Genomic DNA, 19,422 nt, shown 5'->3' with positions numbered 1-19,422 from the left:
AAGTATTGGCATCAAAACTAGAACGTGCTTAGTATGCAGAATGTCCCATTTCACAAGTGCTCAAATGTATACAAATCTTTTGAAAATAGCCGATCTACAAGCTCATAATGCGTCACATTGCGACACATTGTGAGCTTGTAGACTACTGTAGATCGGCTATTTTCAAATGGCGGAAATGTATACAGAGCTGAAGTGGGTAATGTATGTTTTGTAATAATAATCCAAATCTACAAAGTAACTAGTAACTCAAGTTTTCAAATAATTGTAGTGGAGTAGAAGTACAATATTTCCCTGTGAAATGTAGTGGAGTATAATTAAAAGTACAGAAAGTTGGACGTACTCAAATAAAGTAAAACAAAAAAAGACCTCAAAATTGTACTCAAGTACAGTACTTGAGTAAATGTACTTATTTACTTTACACCACTTTGAGGTGGTGCTCAAGTCTTTTCAACATGGAACTCCAGCTCCATGGTTTCTCGTCTCTGTTATTCTGTGCTCATTCTCTCTCTCTCTCTCTCTCTCTCTCTGTCTGTCTGTCTAGGAGAGACCTTGACAAAGGAAGTCAAGCTGCAACTCCTTGATTGTGTCCATGATTTTGTGATTTGGGGATCTGTCCGTTCTTCTGTATCCGTCCTGGGTAAAGAGACCATTTAGCCTTTTTACGCTGTTTACTAAAAGTCATTATGCACAATACAATATCCCATTTCACATTTTTCAAAATGTAAAAAACTCCTGTGAAAATAGCAGATTTACGACGCGTTCAAATAGCCATGGCTGAAGTGGTTAATTAATGTATGTTTCACCAAGTAAGTAGTAGTAACTAAAGTTTTCAAATAATTGCAGTGGAGTAAAAGTACAATATGTGCCTCTGAGATGTAGGTGATTAGAAGTAAAAGTATTGGAAATATATACCTCAAATACCTCAAAATTGCACTTAACACATCAGGTGCCAAACACGGTCTGAACTGTGTTTTCAGTCTTTTTGTTTTTTTTGTTTTTTTCCACACGGGAGGGGCTGGAGCAGCTCTGGAATCACTGAGAAAGAAGGGCCTTATAGATCACCGTGCCAAAAACATGGCTCCCTATCCGCTTCCCTTCTATCTCCTTCTCTAAAACCCCTATAACTCCGAAACTTTTTACATTGGGGAAAACGACTCATTTTGTATGCGCGATCGCTGCGCCATTGTGACCCGCGGTAAAGATGTTATCGTTCCAGGCGTTAGCCAGGACCTTCGTGCAAAATGCACTCATGCTTTGTTTCACATGGATTGCTCGTCTTGGAGTCTATACAGCTTAAACAGCGCCGCGCAGCTCAACGGTGAGATTTCTGGCACCGAACGTAATCTGTTATTATAAAATTCTGGCACCGAATGTGTTAAGTACAGTACTTGAGTACATGCACTTAGTTACTCTCCACCTCTGTCTCTCTCTAACAACAGGAGACATCCTAGGTCGCGTCATGCTGAACCTGAGTGGACTGCTCAGGATGCCGTACGGCTGTGGGGAACAGAGCATGGCGCGCTTGGCTCCCAACATCTACATCCTGGAGTACCTGAATAACACCAACCAGCTGACACCGACCATCAAGAACAAGGTCACTCAGTTCCTGAAGAGAGGCGAGTGAAAAAACGTTCTCATCGACATGCTTCCAGAGAATGAGCAGTCCACCTTCAACATTAGGGAGACTGTATTTTATCGTTTATCACCCTCCAACACACCTGCGACTCACCCACAATGTGTTTTTTTCTTCTTTTTTGTTTCCAGTGGTGGAACGTAACTATTAAGTACATGTACTCAAGAACAGTATAATTTTGAGGTACTTTTACTGGAGTATTTCCAATTTTCAATACTTTTACTTACTCCACTACTAATACATCTCAGAGGCAAATATTGTACTTTTTACTTCACTACAATTATTTGAAAACTTTAGGTACCTTAAGTATATTTTGATGCCAACACTTTTGTACTTTCTCTCAAGTAAATTTTGATTACCAGACTTTTTATTTATTTATTTGAGAAACAGGTGTACAGCAGATACATACCCACTGACAAACACATAATTAATACATAAAAAATGAAATAAAAAAACAGAACAATAATAGTCAAAACAAAAACATTTTTTCTTTTAACAACAGCGACAAATGAAGCCATTTTTTAAATAAGAAAACACCAAAGGTCTTGGAATATCTGTCCCCGGTTATGCTTTTCATACCGGACCTTTACTTGTAACAGTTTCTGCATTGCAGGTGTGAAGTAACTAAATACATTTACTCAAGTACTTTACTCAAGTACAAATTTGAGGAATGTTTACTTTACTGGAGTATTTAACATTTTCCGTACTTTTACTTCTACTCCACTACATCTCAGAGGCAAATATTGTACTTATACTCCACTACAATTATTTGAAAACTTTAGTTACTAGTTACTTTGAAGATTTGATTATTAATACAAAACATACATTACCCAGCCCTATATACATTTCGGCCTTATTTTCGGCCTTAAATTGATTATTTACTTTTGTACTTTAAGTACATTTTGATACCAATCATTTTGTACTTTTACTCAAATACTTTTTTAATACGGGACTTCTACTTGTAACAGAGTATATCTACATTGCAGTATTGATACTTTTACTTAAGTCAAAAATGTGTTTTTTTGTCCATCTTCACTTTTTCCACCACTGGCAGTATTGATACTTCACGTACTTCACCACTGTGTATTTGTCATGACTTTAAAATAACCATGAGAGGTTAATGAAAACACAGGCTTCCAGAGGCTACAATACTTCAGGTACAGAGATGGTTCCTACACCACGTGGAACTTTGGAGGAAATGGAGAAGGGAACACATGGTGAGGATATGTTAGCCTATATGACTATAAAACATTATAAATAACTAGCGCAGGTCTTTGTGTGTGTGTGTGTGTGTGTGTGTGTGTGTGTGTGTGTGTGTGTGTGTGTGTGTGTGTGTGTGTGTGTGTGTGTGTGTGTGTGTGTGTGTGTGTGTGTGTGTGTGTGCGCGCGCGTGCGTGAATGCTTAATATTTTGTGTAGACCAGTGTTCTCAAACTTTTTTAATTTCAAGGACCCCCATAAGACCTGTGAGGGTCCATTTGGGACCCCCTCAAGGCACCATGAGGGTCCCTGGATCCCACTTTGAGAACCACTGGTGTAGAGGGGGGAAAAGGAGCAGACCTAGTACAGAGCCCTGGGGAATTGTGCATCCAATTAAATATACGTTACAAATGTTATGTCCTGCCCCATTTATATTAAATCTATCTGTGGAAACATACAATGACAATGACCTTTTCTGGCCACCAGGCTACAGCACTGTGCAGCAGTAGCCAGCCCTTTTATTTGTATTGACACAAAATAGGAAGGAATATATCGTTGTTGTCCGGCAGAAACTCTCAACTCATTTTCCCGCTAATTGCATTTTTTTTCCATAAATCAGTGCTATTGAACACCCTTTACATCTGTGTGTTCATTAAAAAAAATATTGAGCCAATGAAAAGTATTAAAAAGAGCTTCTGACAAAACCAGCTAACTCCATTGGATCCTCACACTTTCTGCTAAACCAGCTGTGTCCATCAAAGGGGGGTGGAGTTAGCTGGTTTTGCTGACTCCAGGCTCCACCCCGTATTGACCTCCAACCTCATTGTGAGCTTGGAGGTCCATTCAGCTGTTCTTATCAATGATGAACAAAACCTCCAGGGGGTCCCCCTGGTCATAGCGCCGCGCTATGAGCTTGTAGATCAGCTATGTTTCAAAAAATCGTGAAAATGTGTGCACATCTTTGAATGTATATATTTTTTAATGCAAACATTTGTAACATTTTGTAACAAATACATATCATTTTGGGGGTCCTTGACATGAAACAAATTGAGAACCACTGATATACAGCATTATTCCATGGACTGTTATGGTATCTTTAAAACCACAGACTTACAGGTTTTACTGCACTATTGAAGTTGCCAACAACGCCATATTGTAAAGTTAGTTTGATGTTCCAGAGATGTGTAGGAATGATGGAAGAATGGATTTGAGTCATCACTCAGTAGTGAGGTTTCTTGCTTCCAGTTTATTTCATAGTACAGTACAAACAGCAGCTTCCCATGGACCCTAAGGTCCACCCCTCGGCCCTTCGGCCTCGGACTAGCACACCCAACACAGTTACAAAACACCCCCTCTTATAGCAGTGGCCACATACAAAAGAGGAGGTACATTTGAAATGTTAATGTCTGTATCTAGAGAGGTGATTGCATCAGTCTTTGATCAACTTGCTAATCTACAATTCAGGTGTGCCAGGAAGGAAGACATGGAGACAGTGTCTTGTGGCTTTGTTGTTCCCTGTGCTTCCCAGGTGAAACAAAAGGCAATGCTAATTTAGCCTACCCACCACCCAGCCAGGCTGGAGCCCACAAATGGTCTGAATCAACTCTTCTGTCTGCAGCCCAAAGTAGACTTGTAATCCCATAGTAATTCTAACATATGGCTTAAATGTGTATGTTATGTTATGAAATATACAACACTGTATGATTGAGTTATGGGATATCCATGCAAACAGTGTCTCAAATAATTGCAAACTTGAAAAGGAGTCAGTGAGAGTGTTTTTTGTCCATCTTCAGGTTGACCGCGTTTGTCCTCAGATCGCTCGCCAAAGCAAAGTCTTTCGCCTTCGTCGACCGTTCGAACATAAACCAAGCGAGGACATGGCTGGAGGGGAAACAGAAGAGCGACGGCTGTTTTAAACAATTTGGGAAACTCTTGAACAACAGACAGAGGGTATGGCAGGCCAGCCCATATATCGTTGCTGTCTCCATATTTCAACTTTTTATGTTTTTTTTTTCTTTCTTTCTGTACATTAATGGCATATTTTGTCATACTGTACTACAATGTCACACACAAGTAGCAAAACATAGCAGATCTACAAGCTCAAAGCTGCTAGTTTTGCTACTTTTGAATTTTATTCTTAAAGGGATAGTTCACCCAAAAAAGTGACTTATTTTCTATCAATTTCACACCCCATGAAGCCTTGAATTCATGGCGTTGACACTTTGTATATCCTACCGGAGCCGCCGCCGTATATCAAATTATTGGCTTAGGACTGCGACAAAAACAAAAAAATCTCCATGGGGGTGGGGTTAGAGTTAGGGGTGGGGTGTTTAATCAATAGAAAAAGTCATTTTGGGGGTGAACTATCCCTTTAAATGGTTGAATCTTTGATTAACAAGTTGCAAACAGTACAGCAAGCAATGCTAAAATGATAAGACAAAAAAAGCCTTGATGGCTTGTTTCCGTTGTGGTCCTATGTATTAAATTCATCATAAAGACATGCAATACAATACATTTCTGGTGTGCATGGTGTTTCCTCTCTATAGGGCGGAGTGTCGGATGAAGTGACTCTCACTGCTTACATCGCTGCTGCGTTCCTGGAGATCAGTGTTTTACCTTCTGTGAGTCATCTTTGTGTTAAAGATCATTGAGATGGTGGGCGCTCGGGTCGGGTAATAGTAATACATTTATTTGTATTGCACTTTACATTTGAAACAAACCTCAAAGTGCTACAGTACATAATAAAACAAGATAAAGAAAACCATTTGCAAGATAATCAAAAAGTCTAAAACAGGTTAAAAAAATGTTTAAAAACAGGTTTAAAAGGGAGAGGCAGGGTTATTAAACCGGCTTAAAAAGCTAAGCAAATGCTTTGTTAAAATGGTAGGTTTTTAGTGCTCTCTTTAAAGTGTTCACAGATTGTGGAGCTCTGAGATGGTCTGGGAGTGAGTTCCACAGCCGGGGGGCAGCTGCATAGAATGCTCGGTCTCCCATAGTGCGGAGGTTGGTGTGCCGTTCCTTAAGTTTGTTGGTGTTACCGGAGCGGAGGCTGCGGGTGGCGGTCTATGGTTCAATCAATTCCTTGAGGTAGGGGGGGAGGGGCATTTCCGTAGATGCACTGGTGGGTTAACAGGGTGATTTTGTATTCTGTCCGGGATGAGATGGGAAGGGTGATTTGAGAATGGGGGTGATGTGCTCGTATTTGCGCAATCTTGTCAGGATCCTAGCAGCGCTGTTCTGTATGTATTGGAGCTTTTGAAGGCTCTTGCTAGGGATCCCGACGAGAAGTGCATTACAGTAGTCCAGCCTGGAGGAGACAAAGGCGTGGACCAACTTTTCGGCGTCAGGAAGAGTGAGGGTGGGGCGGAGTTTAGCTATATTTCTGAGGTGGAAGAAGGATGTTTTGCATCGGTGTTTGATGTGGGTCTCATAGTTGAGGCGGGGGTCCATTTTGACGCCCAGGTTGGTGACAACTGATGAGAGGGGAAGGTCCTGGCCGGAGAAGGTGATGCTTGTTATGGGGGATGATTTAACTTGGTGTGGGGTGCCGATGAGAATGGCCTCGGTTTTGGAGCTGTTGAGTTGTAGGAAGTTGTGTTTCATCCACGCCTTTATCTCCTCCAGGCAGATGGTGATTGTGGATGAAGGTGATGGTGACGGGGATGACAGTGGGACTGCCGAGCGGGGGGGGACAGGGGGGGTCCATTTTTATGTAGAGCTGTGTGTCATCAGCATAGCAATGGAAAGATATTCCATGCCTGCTGATGACACGGCCGAGGGGGAGCATATACAGGGTGAATAGGGTGGGGCCAAGCACGGATCCTTGGGGGACACCACAAATGACGGGTTGGGTGGGGGAATGAGCACCTCCCATGGAGACACACTCAGTCCTTCCGGTCAGGTAGGACCGGAACCAGTCCAGGTAGGTGTTACAGAGTCCGATGGTGGAGTGGAGGCGGTTGAGGAGGATGGTGTGATCAACAGTGTCAAAGGCTGCAGTGAGGTCCAGGAGGATGAGGAGGGAGGGGGAGCCATTGTCAGATGCAGTGAGGATGTCGTTGGTGACCCTGACCAGTGCTGTTTCGGTACTGTGAGCGGAGCGGAAACCAGACTGGATTTTTTCGGAGATGTTGTTGCTGTTGAGGTGGTGTTGCAGTTGGGTGGCGACTATTTTTTCCAACACCTTGGAGAGGAATGGTAGGTTTGAGATGGGCCTGTAATTTGCGAGAACGTCCGGGTCTAGGGTGGGTTTTTTGAGGAGGGGAGTGATAATGGCCGTTTTTTTTAGAGCTGATGGAACGTGACCGGACTGTAGGGAATGGTTTATTGCTTGGGTGATCAGGGGGCTTATGGCTTGGATGTGTCATTTGACCAGGGCTGTGGGAAAGGGGTCCAGGGTGCATGTGGAAGGCTTCATCCGGCTGATGGTGTCCTCAACCTCTTGCTGCGTGGTGGGAGAAAAGCAGCAGAGAGGCTGGGAGGCCCCAGACTGTGGGATGGCAGCTGGAGCAGATGGAGTGGGGGGGGGGCGGAGAGGGAGGAACGGATAGTGTCAACTTTGGTTCTGAAGAAGACCATGAAGTCGTTGCACTGTTCTGCAGTGATGGCTCTGTTTGAAGGGGGTTGAGGTTTTAGGAAGTGATTTATGGTTGAGACAAGCTGCTTTGAGTTGCCGGGACTGTTATTGATGATGTTTGAGTAGAAGTTGGACTGAGCGTCTCTGAGGGACTTAGTGTAGGCCTTTTGGTGTTCCCTGTAGGCCATTTTGTGAACCGTGAGCCCTGAGGTCTTGAGCCATTCCAGGACATGCCCAAAAGCCTTCATTTTCCGCAGCTCGCTGGTGAACCATGGAGCTGAACGTGAGAATGTGACTGTTCTTGATTTTATTGGGGCGTGAATGTCAAGGAGACTGCTCAGGGATTGGTTGTAGTAGTCCACCGATTAATTTGCTGATGAATGGGTTGCAGAGGCGAGATGATGGAGGTCCAAGGTCAAGGTGTCCGGGTTGATGTGTTTGAAGTTTCTGAAGTGTATTTGACGCTTGGGTTTGGTGTGGGAGGGTGGAAATGGTAGTTCCATGGAAATTACCTTGTGGTCGGACACGCCCATTTCGTAGACTAGTATGTTACTAACCGGGGCTGAGTCAGTGATAACTAGATCTAATGTGTGCCCCTTTATGTGTGTGGGGACATGGATGTGTTGTGATAGGTTAGGCAGTCCAGTAGTTGTAAAAACTCAGATGCAAAAGGGCAGGAGGGGTTGTCTACGTGGATGTTCACGTCACCGAGAATTACGATGTTGGGGGATGTAGTGCAGAGTGATGTGAGGAGGTCATGTATTTCTGAGATGAAAACTGAATTTGGCTTCAGTTTGGGTGGGCGGTAAATGAGTAGTATTGTAAAATTGAAATGTGGTTTACATTTGACTGCAAGGCATTCAAATGAGGATGGTGGGGGGAGGGGGAGAGATGTTAGTTCCAGCTCATTTTTGTGGAAAATGGCTAAGCCACCACCCACCCGACCAGTGCTGCGTGCTTTTTGAAATAGCTATAGCCGGGAGGACAGGCTTTAAGTATTAAGTATAATTATAAGAAAAATTGAATGTAAAACTAGTCTTAAACTAGCCCTAGACTAGCTCCGTTGGAGAAGCGGCGAACAACCAGCGCCAGCGTCCTCTCCTCAGAGCGTCCTAATGTTCACAGAGGGTGGCGCGGTTGGTTAAGGTGCCTGCCCACCTTAACCCGGTGGATTTGATTCTGTCTGGCTTCACGACACATTGTGAACTTGCAGATTGGCTATTTTCACTATTCTTTAAATAGCCATTCATACTAAGTTTGTGTGGCACCAATGTATACTTTTGGTTGTGAGCTGAAAAGCAGTGGTGGAAAAACTACTGCATTTGTTTACTTAAGTAAAAGTATCAATAATGCAAAGTAGAAATACTCTGTTACAAGTAAAAGTCTGGAATTCAAAATGTACTTGAGTAAGTACAAAAGTATTGGTATCAAAATGTACTTAAAGTACCAAAAGTAGAAAATACTCATTATGCAGAATGTCCCATTTCACAAAGTTTTCAAATGTATAACATGCATACAAATCTTTTGAAAATAGCAGATCTGCAAGCTCAAAATACGTCGCATCGCGACGCATTGTGAGCTTGTAGATCGGCTATTTTCAAATGGCCGAAATGTATATAGGGCTGAGGTGGTTTTGTAATAATAATCAAAATCTACAAAGCAACTGGTAACCTGAGTAAAAATACCTCAAAATTGTACTTAAGTACAGTACTTGAGTACTTGTGTTGTTGTACTCATGTTATTTTACACCACAGCTGAAAAGTTTAGGAAACACTGGTCTCATGGATTGTGGATGCGTTTGTGTCTCTGTCGTAGGATCCTGTGGTGAAGCAGAGTCTGTCTTGTCTGACGGAAGCCATGGACGAGGCGAAGAAGACCAACAACTACACCACAGCACTGATGGCCTACGCCTTCTCTCTGGCTGGAGAGATGGACACACGCACAGATCTGCTACAACACCTGCGCAACAATTCACTTCAAGATGGTGAGATAGAACCGTGGGGGGTCATCCCTATGTTCCCCGGGTTCTATGTTCCCCCACTAAGGTTAGGGTTAGGATTAGGTTTAGGTTAGGTCCTATGTTCCCCGCTCTCCCCAACCGTGGTAGGGGTGTGCCTGTATAGTACACACATTTCACGATACGATACACAATATTGGGCGATATCGATACGATACGATATATTTTTATTTATTTTTAATTTTCATGAACATTGGCCATCATCTTCAGTTTAAAAGTGCTTTATTTATAAAACACATAAAAAAGTGTTTTACACACAACAGAGGCGTACGGTCATTGGGGCCAACGAGGCCATGGCCCGGTCTGTGTGAACCCTGCTTGCAAGATCCGCCAGGGGGAAAAAACAAAAAATCTACATAACAACATTAGCAGCCCCTCACCCTTTAAGTCGCCTTTGTTTTCAAATGGGGCTCATTTGCATTCGGCCAAATTGTTAATGAGTGGCCATTAGAACACCAGTTTCGCCGTCAAACCGGTTCTCCATTGCGCAGAGACGAGCACCTCTCCAAAAATGGGGCAGTGTGTTTTGGGACGAGCGGGGAGGACGAGAAGAGAGAAGACGAGAGGAGAGAGGAGAAAGGGGGGAAGGTGGGGAGGGGGAGGGGAGAGAGGATGACTATAGGGTGACTGAGTCTATACACTTCGGCTATTAGGCTTTATCATAGAGAAAGGTTTTTAGTCTAGTCTTAAATATACAGAGTGTGTCTGCTTCACAGACTGAGACTGGGAGAAGGTTCCACAGCTGAGGTGCCTGAAACTTAAATGCTCTGCCTCCTGTTCTAACTTTTTTGGGGTTTCCTGGAGCCGTAAGCATTTTTTCATACTGTGGACGCAATGGTGTTCTGGCTGGTTTATAGGGCTCGATGAGTTCTTTGAGATATACTGGTGCCTGTCCATTGAGAGCCTTGTATGTGAGGAGGAGAACTTTAAACTCTATTCTGTATTTAACCGGGAGCCAGTGCAAAGAGGCCAATGAAGGAGTGATATGATCTCTTCTTCTGGTTCCTGTCAGTATGCGCGCAGCGGCATTCTGGACTAGCTGCAGGCTATTTAGGGACTTACTTGGGCAGCCTGATAATAGAGCGTTGCAATAGTCCAGCCTAGAGGTAACAAATGCGTGAACAAGTTTTTCTGCATCATTTTGGGACAGAATGTGCCTAACTTTTGCAATATTACGCAGGTGAAAAAAGGCATTTCTTGAAATTTGTTTTATGTGGGACTGAAAGGACATATCTTGGTCAAAGGTGACTCCCAGATTCTTTACAGTAGCCCTGGAGGTCAAGGTAATACCATCTAGGGTAAAATTCTCATCGGCTAATTTATCTCTGAGGTGCTTAGGGCCAAGTACAATAACTTCAGTTTTGTCCGAGTTGAGGAGTAGGTAATTACGGGTCATCCAACTCTTGATGTCTATAAGACATGCTTGAAGTTTGGCCAGTTGATCTGTTTCATATGGCTTCATCGATAGATATAATTGTGTATCATCTGCATAACAGTGGAAATGTATAGAGTGTTTCCTAATTATCTCACCTAAAGGAATCATATATAGAGTAAATAGTATTGATCCAAGTACAGAGCCTTGTGGGACTCTGTATTTAACCTTTTCGCGTAATGAAGGTGTATCGTTAACGCTTACAAATTGAAATCTGTCAGACAGATAGGACTCAAACCAGTTCAATGCAGCACCCTTAATGCCAACCAAATGCTCTAGTCTCTGCAACAAAATATGGTGATCAATAGTATCAAATGCAGCACTGAGGTCCAACAAAACCAGTACAGAGAGAAGGTTGTTATCGGATGCAATCAGGAGGTCATTTGTGACCTTCACTAATGCCGTCTCAGTGCTATGGTGTGCTCTGAATCCTGACTGAAAAGCTTCAAATAGCTTGTTGTTATGTAAAAAGTCACATAACTGCTTGGCAACTGCTTTCTCAAGGATTTTAGAGAGAAATGGAAGGTTCGATATAGGTCTATAGTTAGCCAAAATGCCTGAGTCGAGAGTAGGCTTCTTGAGGAGAGGTTTGATGACAGCTACCTTAAAGGACTGTGGTACGTAGCCCATCACCAGAGACATATTGATCATCGAGTAGGGATGCATCAACCGGGGTCAGGACCTCTTTTGTCAGACATTTTTTATAATATTAAAAAAAATGTGTAATTTAATATCAAACATCTAACAACAATATGAACTATAGTGCTAACAGAGTGACAATGACATATCACATGAGTCATTGTGAAACAATTATGATTCATGGTCACACACTATTTCAGTAATATAATTAATTTGATTATATCTTATTGTATTTATTTCATTTTATATAAAATTAACGAGCGTCAAGAGCATCAGCTGGATATGGTCTCATTTATCTCCAAAAGGCCTTGAATATGATGGAATATGATTAAAGATTACTGTGATTAGGGTAAGCTCACATTTCATATCACACACACGTAAGAAGTAAGAACTGTTCTTACTTTCACTAGCCCCCAAAAAAAAAACATTTATGAAAAAAATATCAACACAGTATAACGTCACGACGATACATATCGTCACGTTTTAATATCGCGATATATCGCGGGACGATATATCGGCACACCCCTAAACCCTGGGCCTCAAATTTGTATTAATTTCAAGGAGGTTCCCAAAAAAAAAACATTTATGAAAAAAATATCAACACAGTATAACTTCACGACGATACATATCGCCACGTTTTAATATCGCGATATATCGCGGGACGATATATCGGCACACCCCTAAACCCTGGGCCTCAAATTTGTATTAATTTCAAGGACCCCCATAACTCTGAGAGTGTACTGCTGATGAACCTCCTCCAGGAACACTGATGGTCCCTGGGATCCACTTTGAGAACCACATCTTGAAAGGCAGATAGCTGGAACATTTTGTGTCGGTAGGACAGTTCTTGAGATACGTGATGATGTGCAGGCGTACGTACAGAGATTTTGCACATCTATTGAAAGATGATGGTGAAGGCGACGAGGAGGAGAGTGGGCGGGATTAATCGACAGTGACCTCACTGTCGAAGGGCCAAGCTCAGATTACTTTTCAGCCTAATTATTCAGAAAACCCCAGACCACAGAAAATCCACTGAATGTTCAAAAAAAATGTGGGTGTAATTGAGGTCATGAAACCCCCCAAAAAACATAAAAAATAAAAAAAAAGTGAAAATGAATGTCATAGAACCTATGCATTAGTGATGAGCGGGTCGGGTTTTTTCATGACCCGCCCCGAACCCAACCCGCCTCAACCCGCCCCGCGAACCCATATATAAATCTATGGCTCAACCCGCCCCGCGACCCGTGATTTTTTTTTTATTCTGTAAAATCATGGTTAGAAAATAATCCCCAAGTGTATTCAAACTGTTTTATTGTTATTATTCGTATTCTTATTAGGAATAAAGACAAAACAAGAGCATGTGATCATTTTAATTTTTTTTGCGTGTGAGAGCGGCTGACCCACTCACCCACAGCCCGCATAATTGCCTCTGAAATTCTGACTCGACCCACCCGCGCCGCGGGTTGACCCGCGGGTCCCGCGGATTACGGGTCAACCCGCTCATCACTACTATGCATACATACATTTCTGGTGTCTATGTCAGTGTCGGAGGCAGACACTCATGAGAAAATAGTGAAATAAATAATGTTCAGAGAAGTCAAATACAAGTACAAGCAGCTAAATGGTGTTGGGACTTGTTCCCCAAAAGATTGTGCAATATCCTAAACATAATATAGTAATTAAGAGAAGAAAACAATAATAAAATATAAATATACAGTGAGAAACAAATCAATATATATATATATATATATATATATATATATATATATATATATATATATATATATATATATATATATATATATATATATATATATTGTGGAGTATCGCCACAATACCGCCTGTCAGGTAAGCACCACACCATGGAGAGGCCATGGGACAGAGACAGAGTGAGACCTCGCAGAGAGCGCACCAGCCTGGGCAGCGTCATAGAAGGGCGTTACCTACCACTCACCCTCATGAATCAGCCCCAACTGCGCGCAGCTGTGATGACAGGCTAGGTGTGGCACCAATCTACAAAAGTGGCTACTCTGTCTCAGTCTGGCACTGGCTCTCCTGGTGAATGGACGGGTGCTACAGGCGGTAAGGCAAAACTCCACTATTCCCTCACATTACTAAATGCTCATGAATTGTAGTATGAAAGGACGCTCTCTTTTAATAATAATAATAATACATTTTATTTATAACGCACTTTACATTCTCACGAATCTCAGAGTGCTACAGATTAAAAGCAGAGCATAAAAGCAGCAAAGGCAACAAAACAATTTTAAAAGACCCAACCAGGCTAAACTAAGAGGGCCAACATTTAAAATGTAAAACTCATACGAAAAACAATTAAGTCAGTGAAAAGTTAGAAAAATGCTTTTTTTAAAAGGTAGGTTTTCAGTCCATTTTTAAAAGCATCAGTGGACTGTGGCGCTCTCAGGTGTTCTGGGAGGGCATTCCACAGACAAGGGGCTGTGTGGCAGAAGGCCCGGTCGCCCATGGTGCGGAGGTTGGTGGCAGGCACAACGAGAAGGTTGGTGTTGTTGGAGCGGAGGCTTCGTGTGGCAGGTTTTGGGGTGAGGAGTTCTTAGAGGTAGGGGGGGGCGTTGCCGTAAATGCACTGATGGGTGAGAAGGGAAATCTTGTATTCGGTCCTGAAGGAGATGGGGAGCCAGTGAAGTGAGCGGAGGATGGGTGTGATATGGTCATATTTTCGCACTCTCATCAGGACCCTAGCAGCGCTGTTTTGGATGTATTGGAGCCTTTGGAGGCTCTTGCTAGGGATCCCGATGAGTAGTGCATTGCAGTAATCCAGCCTGGAGGAGATAAAGGCGTGGACGAGTTTCTCAGCATCTGGCAGGGTGAGTGTGGAGCGGAGTGTGGAGATGTTCCTGAGGTGAAAAAAGGACGTTTTACAGAGGTGTTTAATGTGTGCCTCGAAGTTGAGGTGCGGGTCCATTTTCACACCCAGGTTGGTGACTGTGGATGAGAGGGGGAGATTTTGACCGGAGAATGAGATGCTGGTTATGGGGCATGATTTGATCTGGTGGGGGGTGCCGATTAAGATGGCTTCAGTCTTGGAGCTGTTTAACTGAAGGAAATTGCGGTTCATCCATGCCTTTATCTCCTCCAGGCAGGTGGTCCTAGGCAACCTGTGGAGAGTGATACATTACCTGAAGCACAATGCATGGATATGAGCGATGACGCTGTGGCGCACGGATCCAAAATAATGACATTGTGATGCATGAGAAGTACCCCGACCCCGGGATGATTTTGAGTTGAACATTTATGATTTGAAGTTAAAGAAAAGTAATAACAAGGGCCCACGGGTCATTTCTGGTGTCAATAAATACCTTTAAGTGGGCTCGTACCCTGCCTTTTGTGTCTTGGCGTTGATCAGTTCCCCACAATATATATAGTTAAGTTTATGTATATGTACAGTAGTTGATGAATTATAAATTGTTTTGTGTATGTCTGTGTGGTTCCCCAGGAGGTTTCCTGTACTGGTCTCAGACTTCTACCGACACGTCGGCCTCTCTGTCCGTAGAGATGAGCTCCTATGTGCTGCTGGCCCTGCTGACCGGCTCCCCCACCACTGAGGAGCTGAGTGATGCTGCACGCATCGTCAGGTGGTTGGCCCGCCAGCAGAACCCCTATGGAGGCTTCAAATCCACACAGGTACTCAGTGGTGGAAAAGTACTCAAATGTTTTACTTAAGTAAAAGTACAAAAGTATTGTATCAAAATGTACTTAAAGTACCCAAAGTAGACAGTACATCCATTTCACACGTTTTTAAATATAAAAATCTTTTGAAAATAGCAGATCTACAAGGTCACAATGTGTCGCACCGCGACACATTGTGAGCCAAAGTTTAAATAGGGCTGAAGGGGTTGTAGTGGAGTAAGTGGAGAAACTGTAGTCGAGTAAAAGTACAATATTTGGAGATTGGAAATACTCAAGTAAAGTAAAAAAAAATACCTCAGAATTGTACTTAAGTACATGTACTTAGTTACTTTACACCACTGCAGGTACTAAAGGTTGCGACACTCGAGAACTTCACACTTTCACACAAAAGGAATAATTGGTCATTCTGTTAATTTCACTGTCATTTATGTGAATTTACCTTGCTGTGAAGTTTTCTTGTTGTGCATATTACATCTTCATTATTTCAACAATCTTTCTGTGGTTCTCTCTGTCTGTCTGTCTGTCTGTCTGTCTGTCTGTTTGTTTGTATGTCTGTCTCTCTCTAAACTGCATGATGGGGGGGGGGGGGGTGTCTGTGTTTGTAAAAATAGGTGAAATTGATACTTAGTTTTTTTTTTGGTAGCATTTGGAACAGTCTGTGGTTGGGATGGCTAGGGTCTTTGATAACCCTGCAAGCTTTTCTGACATAACATCGGTTGTACAGTAAATGACCTGGATGGCGGGAGTCTGAACTCTGAAAGAAATAGGTTGTGTGAATCATGGGGTTGATCTATTTACTGTGGTCAGCTGCCTTGCAGCTGTCCTATAGTTGCAATTTTTGGCTATACAGCGCTGTCTGAGGTCACATTTACACGGTAACGATCAGAACAGAAAACGACAAAGTGCTGTTGCATTCTCACTTTTTATTCTGCGTTCACACGGAGACACAACAGTGATTGAAAACGCTGTAGTGTGCATGCCAAGTTGCTATAGGTGCCGGTGTGACGCGCTACCACTTCCGTTCTACTTCCTATCACAGCTGTTTGTTTAAGCGTACAGTTCCCTTGTGCTCGTACAGTTCCCATTCTCGCCCCCCGCCCACTCGCGGCCCTGACACACACATCTAACACACACACTCACACACACACATATTTTAACAGAAAAAAAAACGTTGCGGGACTGTCGGGGCCACGAGTGGGCGAGGGGGCGAGAACGGGAACTGTGCGAGCAAAAAAGAGGGATGCACGTGGAGTCGTTTACACCGCTGTAATAGTGAGCAACGTGAGCCATGATGACACACGTGTTGCCATTTCGATGCGCTTCCCCCGTATTGCATGTTTACATGGAAACGGGAGGTGGAGCGTTTTCAAAGATTTCCACTCGAAGGGGGTTTCACTTTGTTGCGGTTTCAACCCCCGAAAATGACGTTTACGTCTAAACAGAAGGCACATCTGATATTTTATTTTGTCGTTTTCTCTACAGACCGTTGTCGTCTAAACGGGGACTTTGTCAGTGGTGTGTTCTACCGTGGTACGCTGTATACGCCGTATGGCCTGCAGATTTTTTCCCGTCGCCACCGTATACATCTTAAAACAGTTCGAAACGGCGTATCTGTTACGTTGATACGCATCTGATACGATGCATCCAGGTGGCTGGGCTGGGGGGGCGCAGCAATAAAAACAGCAAGAATGTGGTCTGACTATTAGTCTAACTCTGAGTTGATGGTTTATCATGTGTGTGGCTACTGTTCTTGAGGTGATAATTAATGGCTACTGGCTAAGGAATTCACACATTTCAATGACCTGCCATTCACTTCATTGAACGTAGGTCACTGAATTGACTACTTCATTAGTATTCAAATTGCGCGTCATACTGTAGCACAGCAAAATCTTTAATCTTCAATACAGTTTGTGTCTTCAATGTCAAGTTAATACTATTCAGTAATAGATACAGAAATGCTTGCTGTTAACACTGCTATTATATCTGATAAGCCTAACCAGCATTTATTTATAACAATCCTTGCACTTTTATGGTAATAAGAAAAAATGAAAATGTATCTAAGGCTAAAAGCAGCTCCGAAGTGGTTGAGTTACAGGGTGATTAACATTAGAAACAGTAGAAAATCAGTACAAAGCATATTGTAAGTGTACTCAGTGTTACTGTGAAACTGGGCCTGGACGAGTTTGTGGGGCAGAAACGCGCGTGGAGCGCGCGCAATTTTTTTACATTAATTAATTATACGTGCGTGCGTGCGTGCCGTGCGTGTGGGAGGAACTAGGGGGGATTAGTTATAGTATACCCTCCAAAAAAATCTAGAACACACCATTGGACTTAGTTAATATGTTCTGTGAATATCACCAGACAATATCATTTCAGCTGGTCAACACGATTTTTGTGTCTGACTGCAGCCCACCAATTACCGATTGTTTTTTAATTATATTTTGTCCAAAAGAGCAAAATTCTTTAATCAATTTGAAAAACATCATCAGTAAAGGTCTAGTCAACAAGCCCAGATGACATCCCCTATGACTACACTGCAAGTTGATGTGAGAGATGGTTTGTGTTGCTTTCTAGGACACGGTGGTTGCTATCCAGGCCCTGTCCCGCTACTCCACTCTGGTCTCCAGCCAAGAGGGCTCCAGCACTGTGACCATCAAGTCCTACAGCGGCTGGGAGAGGTTTCACGTGGACCAGAGCAACAGGCTGTTGTACCAGGAGAGATCGCTCCGAGATCTGGGTGGAAAGTACATCCTGGAGGTTAAAGGCAACGCATGCGTCGCAGTGCAGGTTAGCTTCTATCTAGTTTCCCTGGTTGGACGTAGCGCGTGGAAGGAACACGTTATTCCAACCAGTTCCCTTCCCCTCCATCAGCTTCTATCTATCTTATAACTACAACTTGTTCTACATACTTTATGGTCACTGTCGGGTGGAAATCTTGTATGTTCAAAGCGGTTACTTTTCAGGAAATGGAGATTTTTTTCCCAATGGATCCAAAGTAGTTGTTATTTAGTCACCAGCTCTTATTAACACATTCATTGGTTAAATACAGACAGACTTAACTTCTTTCAACCTAACATGGGCATGTCATTATCTGTGAAAATATTAAAACAATATTATAAAGAAAATAGCAGATGTACAAGCTCACAAGTCACGCATCACATTGACACATGTGTGTGAGCTTGTAGATTGGCTATTTTCACCAAATCTCCGCAAGCATTATTTTGTATTTTTAGTTTGCCTTCTCAACTGCAACACTGGTTTACAGTGTTAATCCAACACTTTTTTCAGAATTTCAAATGTGGCATGGTTCTCTATAGTGCATTATTCTGTTTTCAATCATGTTTGTTTTTAAAGGGTGAAACAATACTTAAGACAATGTATGACCCCCGTCTTTTTTTCTTTCTTTTTTTTACAAATGGAACCGTAGTTTAGCTAGTTACAGTGCTTGGTGTGGATACATCTCTCATCCTTTCCCCTCAGATGTCTGTTAAATACAACATCGCAACACCGGCTGAGAACAGCAATCTGACCGTCAACGTCTTGACTGAGGCCAGCTGCAGCTCGTCCCATCATAGACCGCAAATGACGTTGAAACTACAGTGCCTGTAAGGATCATGTGTAGGAAGAAGTAACTACTGCAGTTAGCAGTGGTGTAAAGTAACGTATATACATTGTGGGGAACTGATCAACGCCAAGACACAAAAGGCAGGGTACAAGCCCACTTAAGGGTATTTATTTGACACCAGATATGACCCGTAGGCCCTTGTTATTACTTTTGTAAATTCAAATAATAAAGTTCAACTCAAAATCATCCCGGGTTCGGGGTACTTCTCATGCATCACAATGTCTCTAGTTTGGATCCGTGCGCCACAGCGTCATCGCTCATATCCATGCATTGTGCTCAGGTTTATGTTTCGCTCTCCACAGGTTGCCTAGGAAGTAAAAGAGAGCGTCCTTTAATACTACAATTCATGAGCATTTAGTAATGTGAAGGAATAGTGGAGTTTTGCCTTACCGCCTGTAGCACCCGTCCATTCACCAGGAGAGCCAGTGCCAGACTGAGACAGAGCAGCCACTTTTGTAGATTGGTGCCACACCTAGCCTGTCATCACAGCTGCGCTCAGTTGGGGCTGATTCATGAGGGTGAGTGGTAGGTAACGCCCTTCTATGACGCTGCCCAGGCTGGTGCGCTGTCTGCGAGGTCTCCCTCTGTCTCTGTCCCATGGCCTCTCCATGGTGTGGTGCTTACCTGACAGG

At 43.0% G+C, this 19,422-nt stretch overlaps 1 protein-coding gene across 1 annotated transcript in view; it reads left to right on the top strand.

Moving 5' to 3' along the window:
- LOC311038014 (alpha-2-macroglobulin-like) overlaps positions 1-18,774 on the top strand; it is a gene marked incomplete at both ends in the record, with an annotated part of 67,829 nt that extends 49,055 nt beyond the window's left edge. The window contains 12 exons of the mRNA XM_084047310.1: positions 542-637; positions 1,440-1,616; positions 2,766-2,850; positions 4,626-4,782; positions 5,379-5,453; positions 6,052-6,294; positions 6,734-7,029; positions 7,208-7,349; positions 9,224-9,392; positions 14,972-15,159; positions 17,740-17,952; positions 18,646-18,774. Coding sequence (XP_083903436.1) covers positions 542-637; positions 1,440-1,616; positions 2,766-2,850; positions 4,626-4,782; positions 5,379-5,453; positions 6,052-6,294; positions 6,734-7,029; positions 7,208-7,349; positions 9,224-9,392; positions 14,972-15,159; positions 17,740-17,952; positions 18,646-18,774 — 1,970 coding nt within the window. The remainder of the gene's footprint in view (positions 1-541; positions 638-1,439; positions 1,617-2,765; positions 2,851-4,625; positions 4,783-5,378; positions 5,454-6,051; positions 6,295-6,733; positions 7,030-7,207; positions 7,350-9,223; positions 9,393-14,971; positions 15,160-17,739; positions 17,953-18,645) is intronic.
- Positions 18,775-19,422: the final 648 nt, after the last annotated feature.

Source organism: Gymnoscopelus microlampas (genome assembly GCF_963454915.1).
Source record: "Gymnoscopelus microlampas genome assembly, chromosome: 21".
Lineage (NCBI taxonomy): Eukaryota > Metazoa > Chordata > Actinopteri > Myctophiformes > Myctophidae > Gymnoscopelus > Gymnoscopelus microlampas.
The sequence above is the reverse complement of the archived record's forward strand: the minus strand, read 5'-3'. Positions and strand labels throughout refer to the sequence as shown.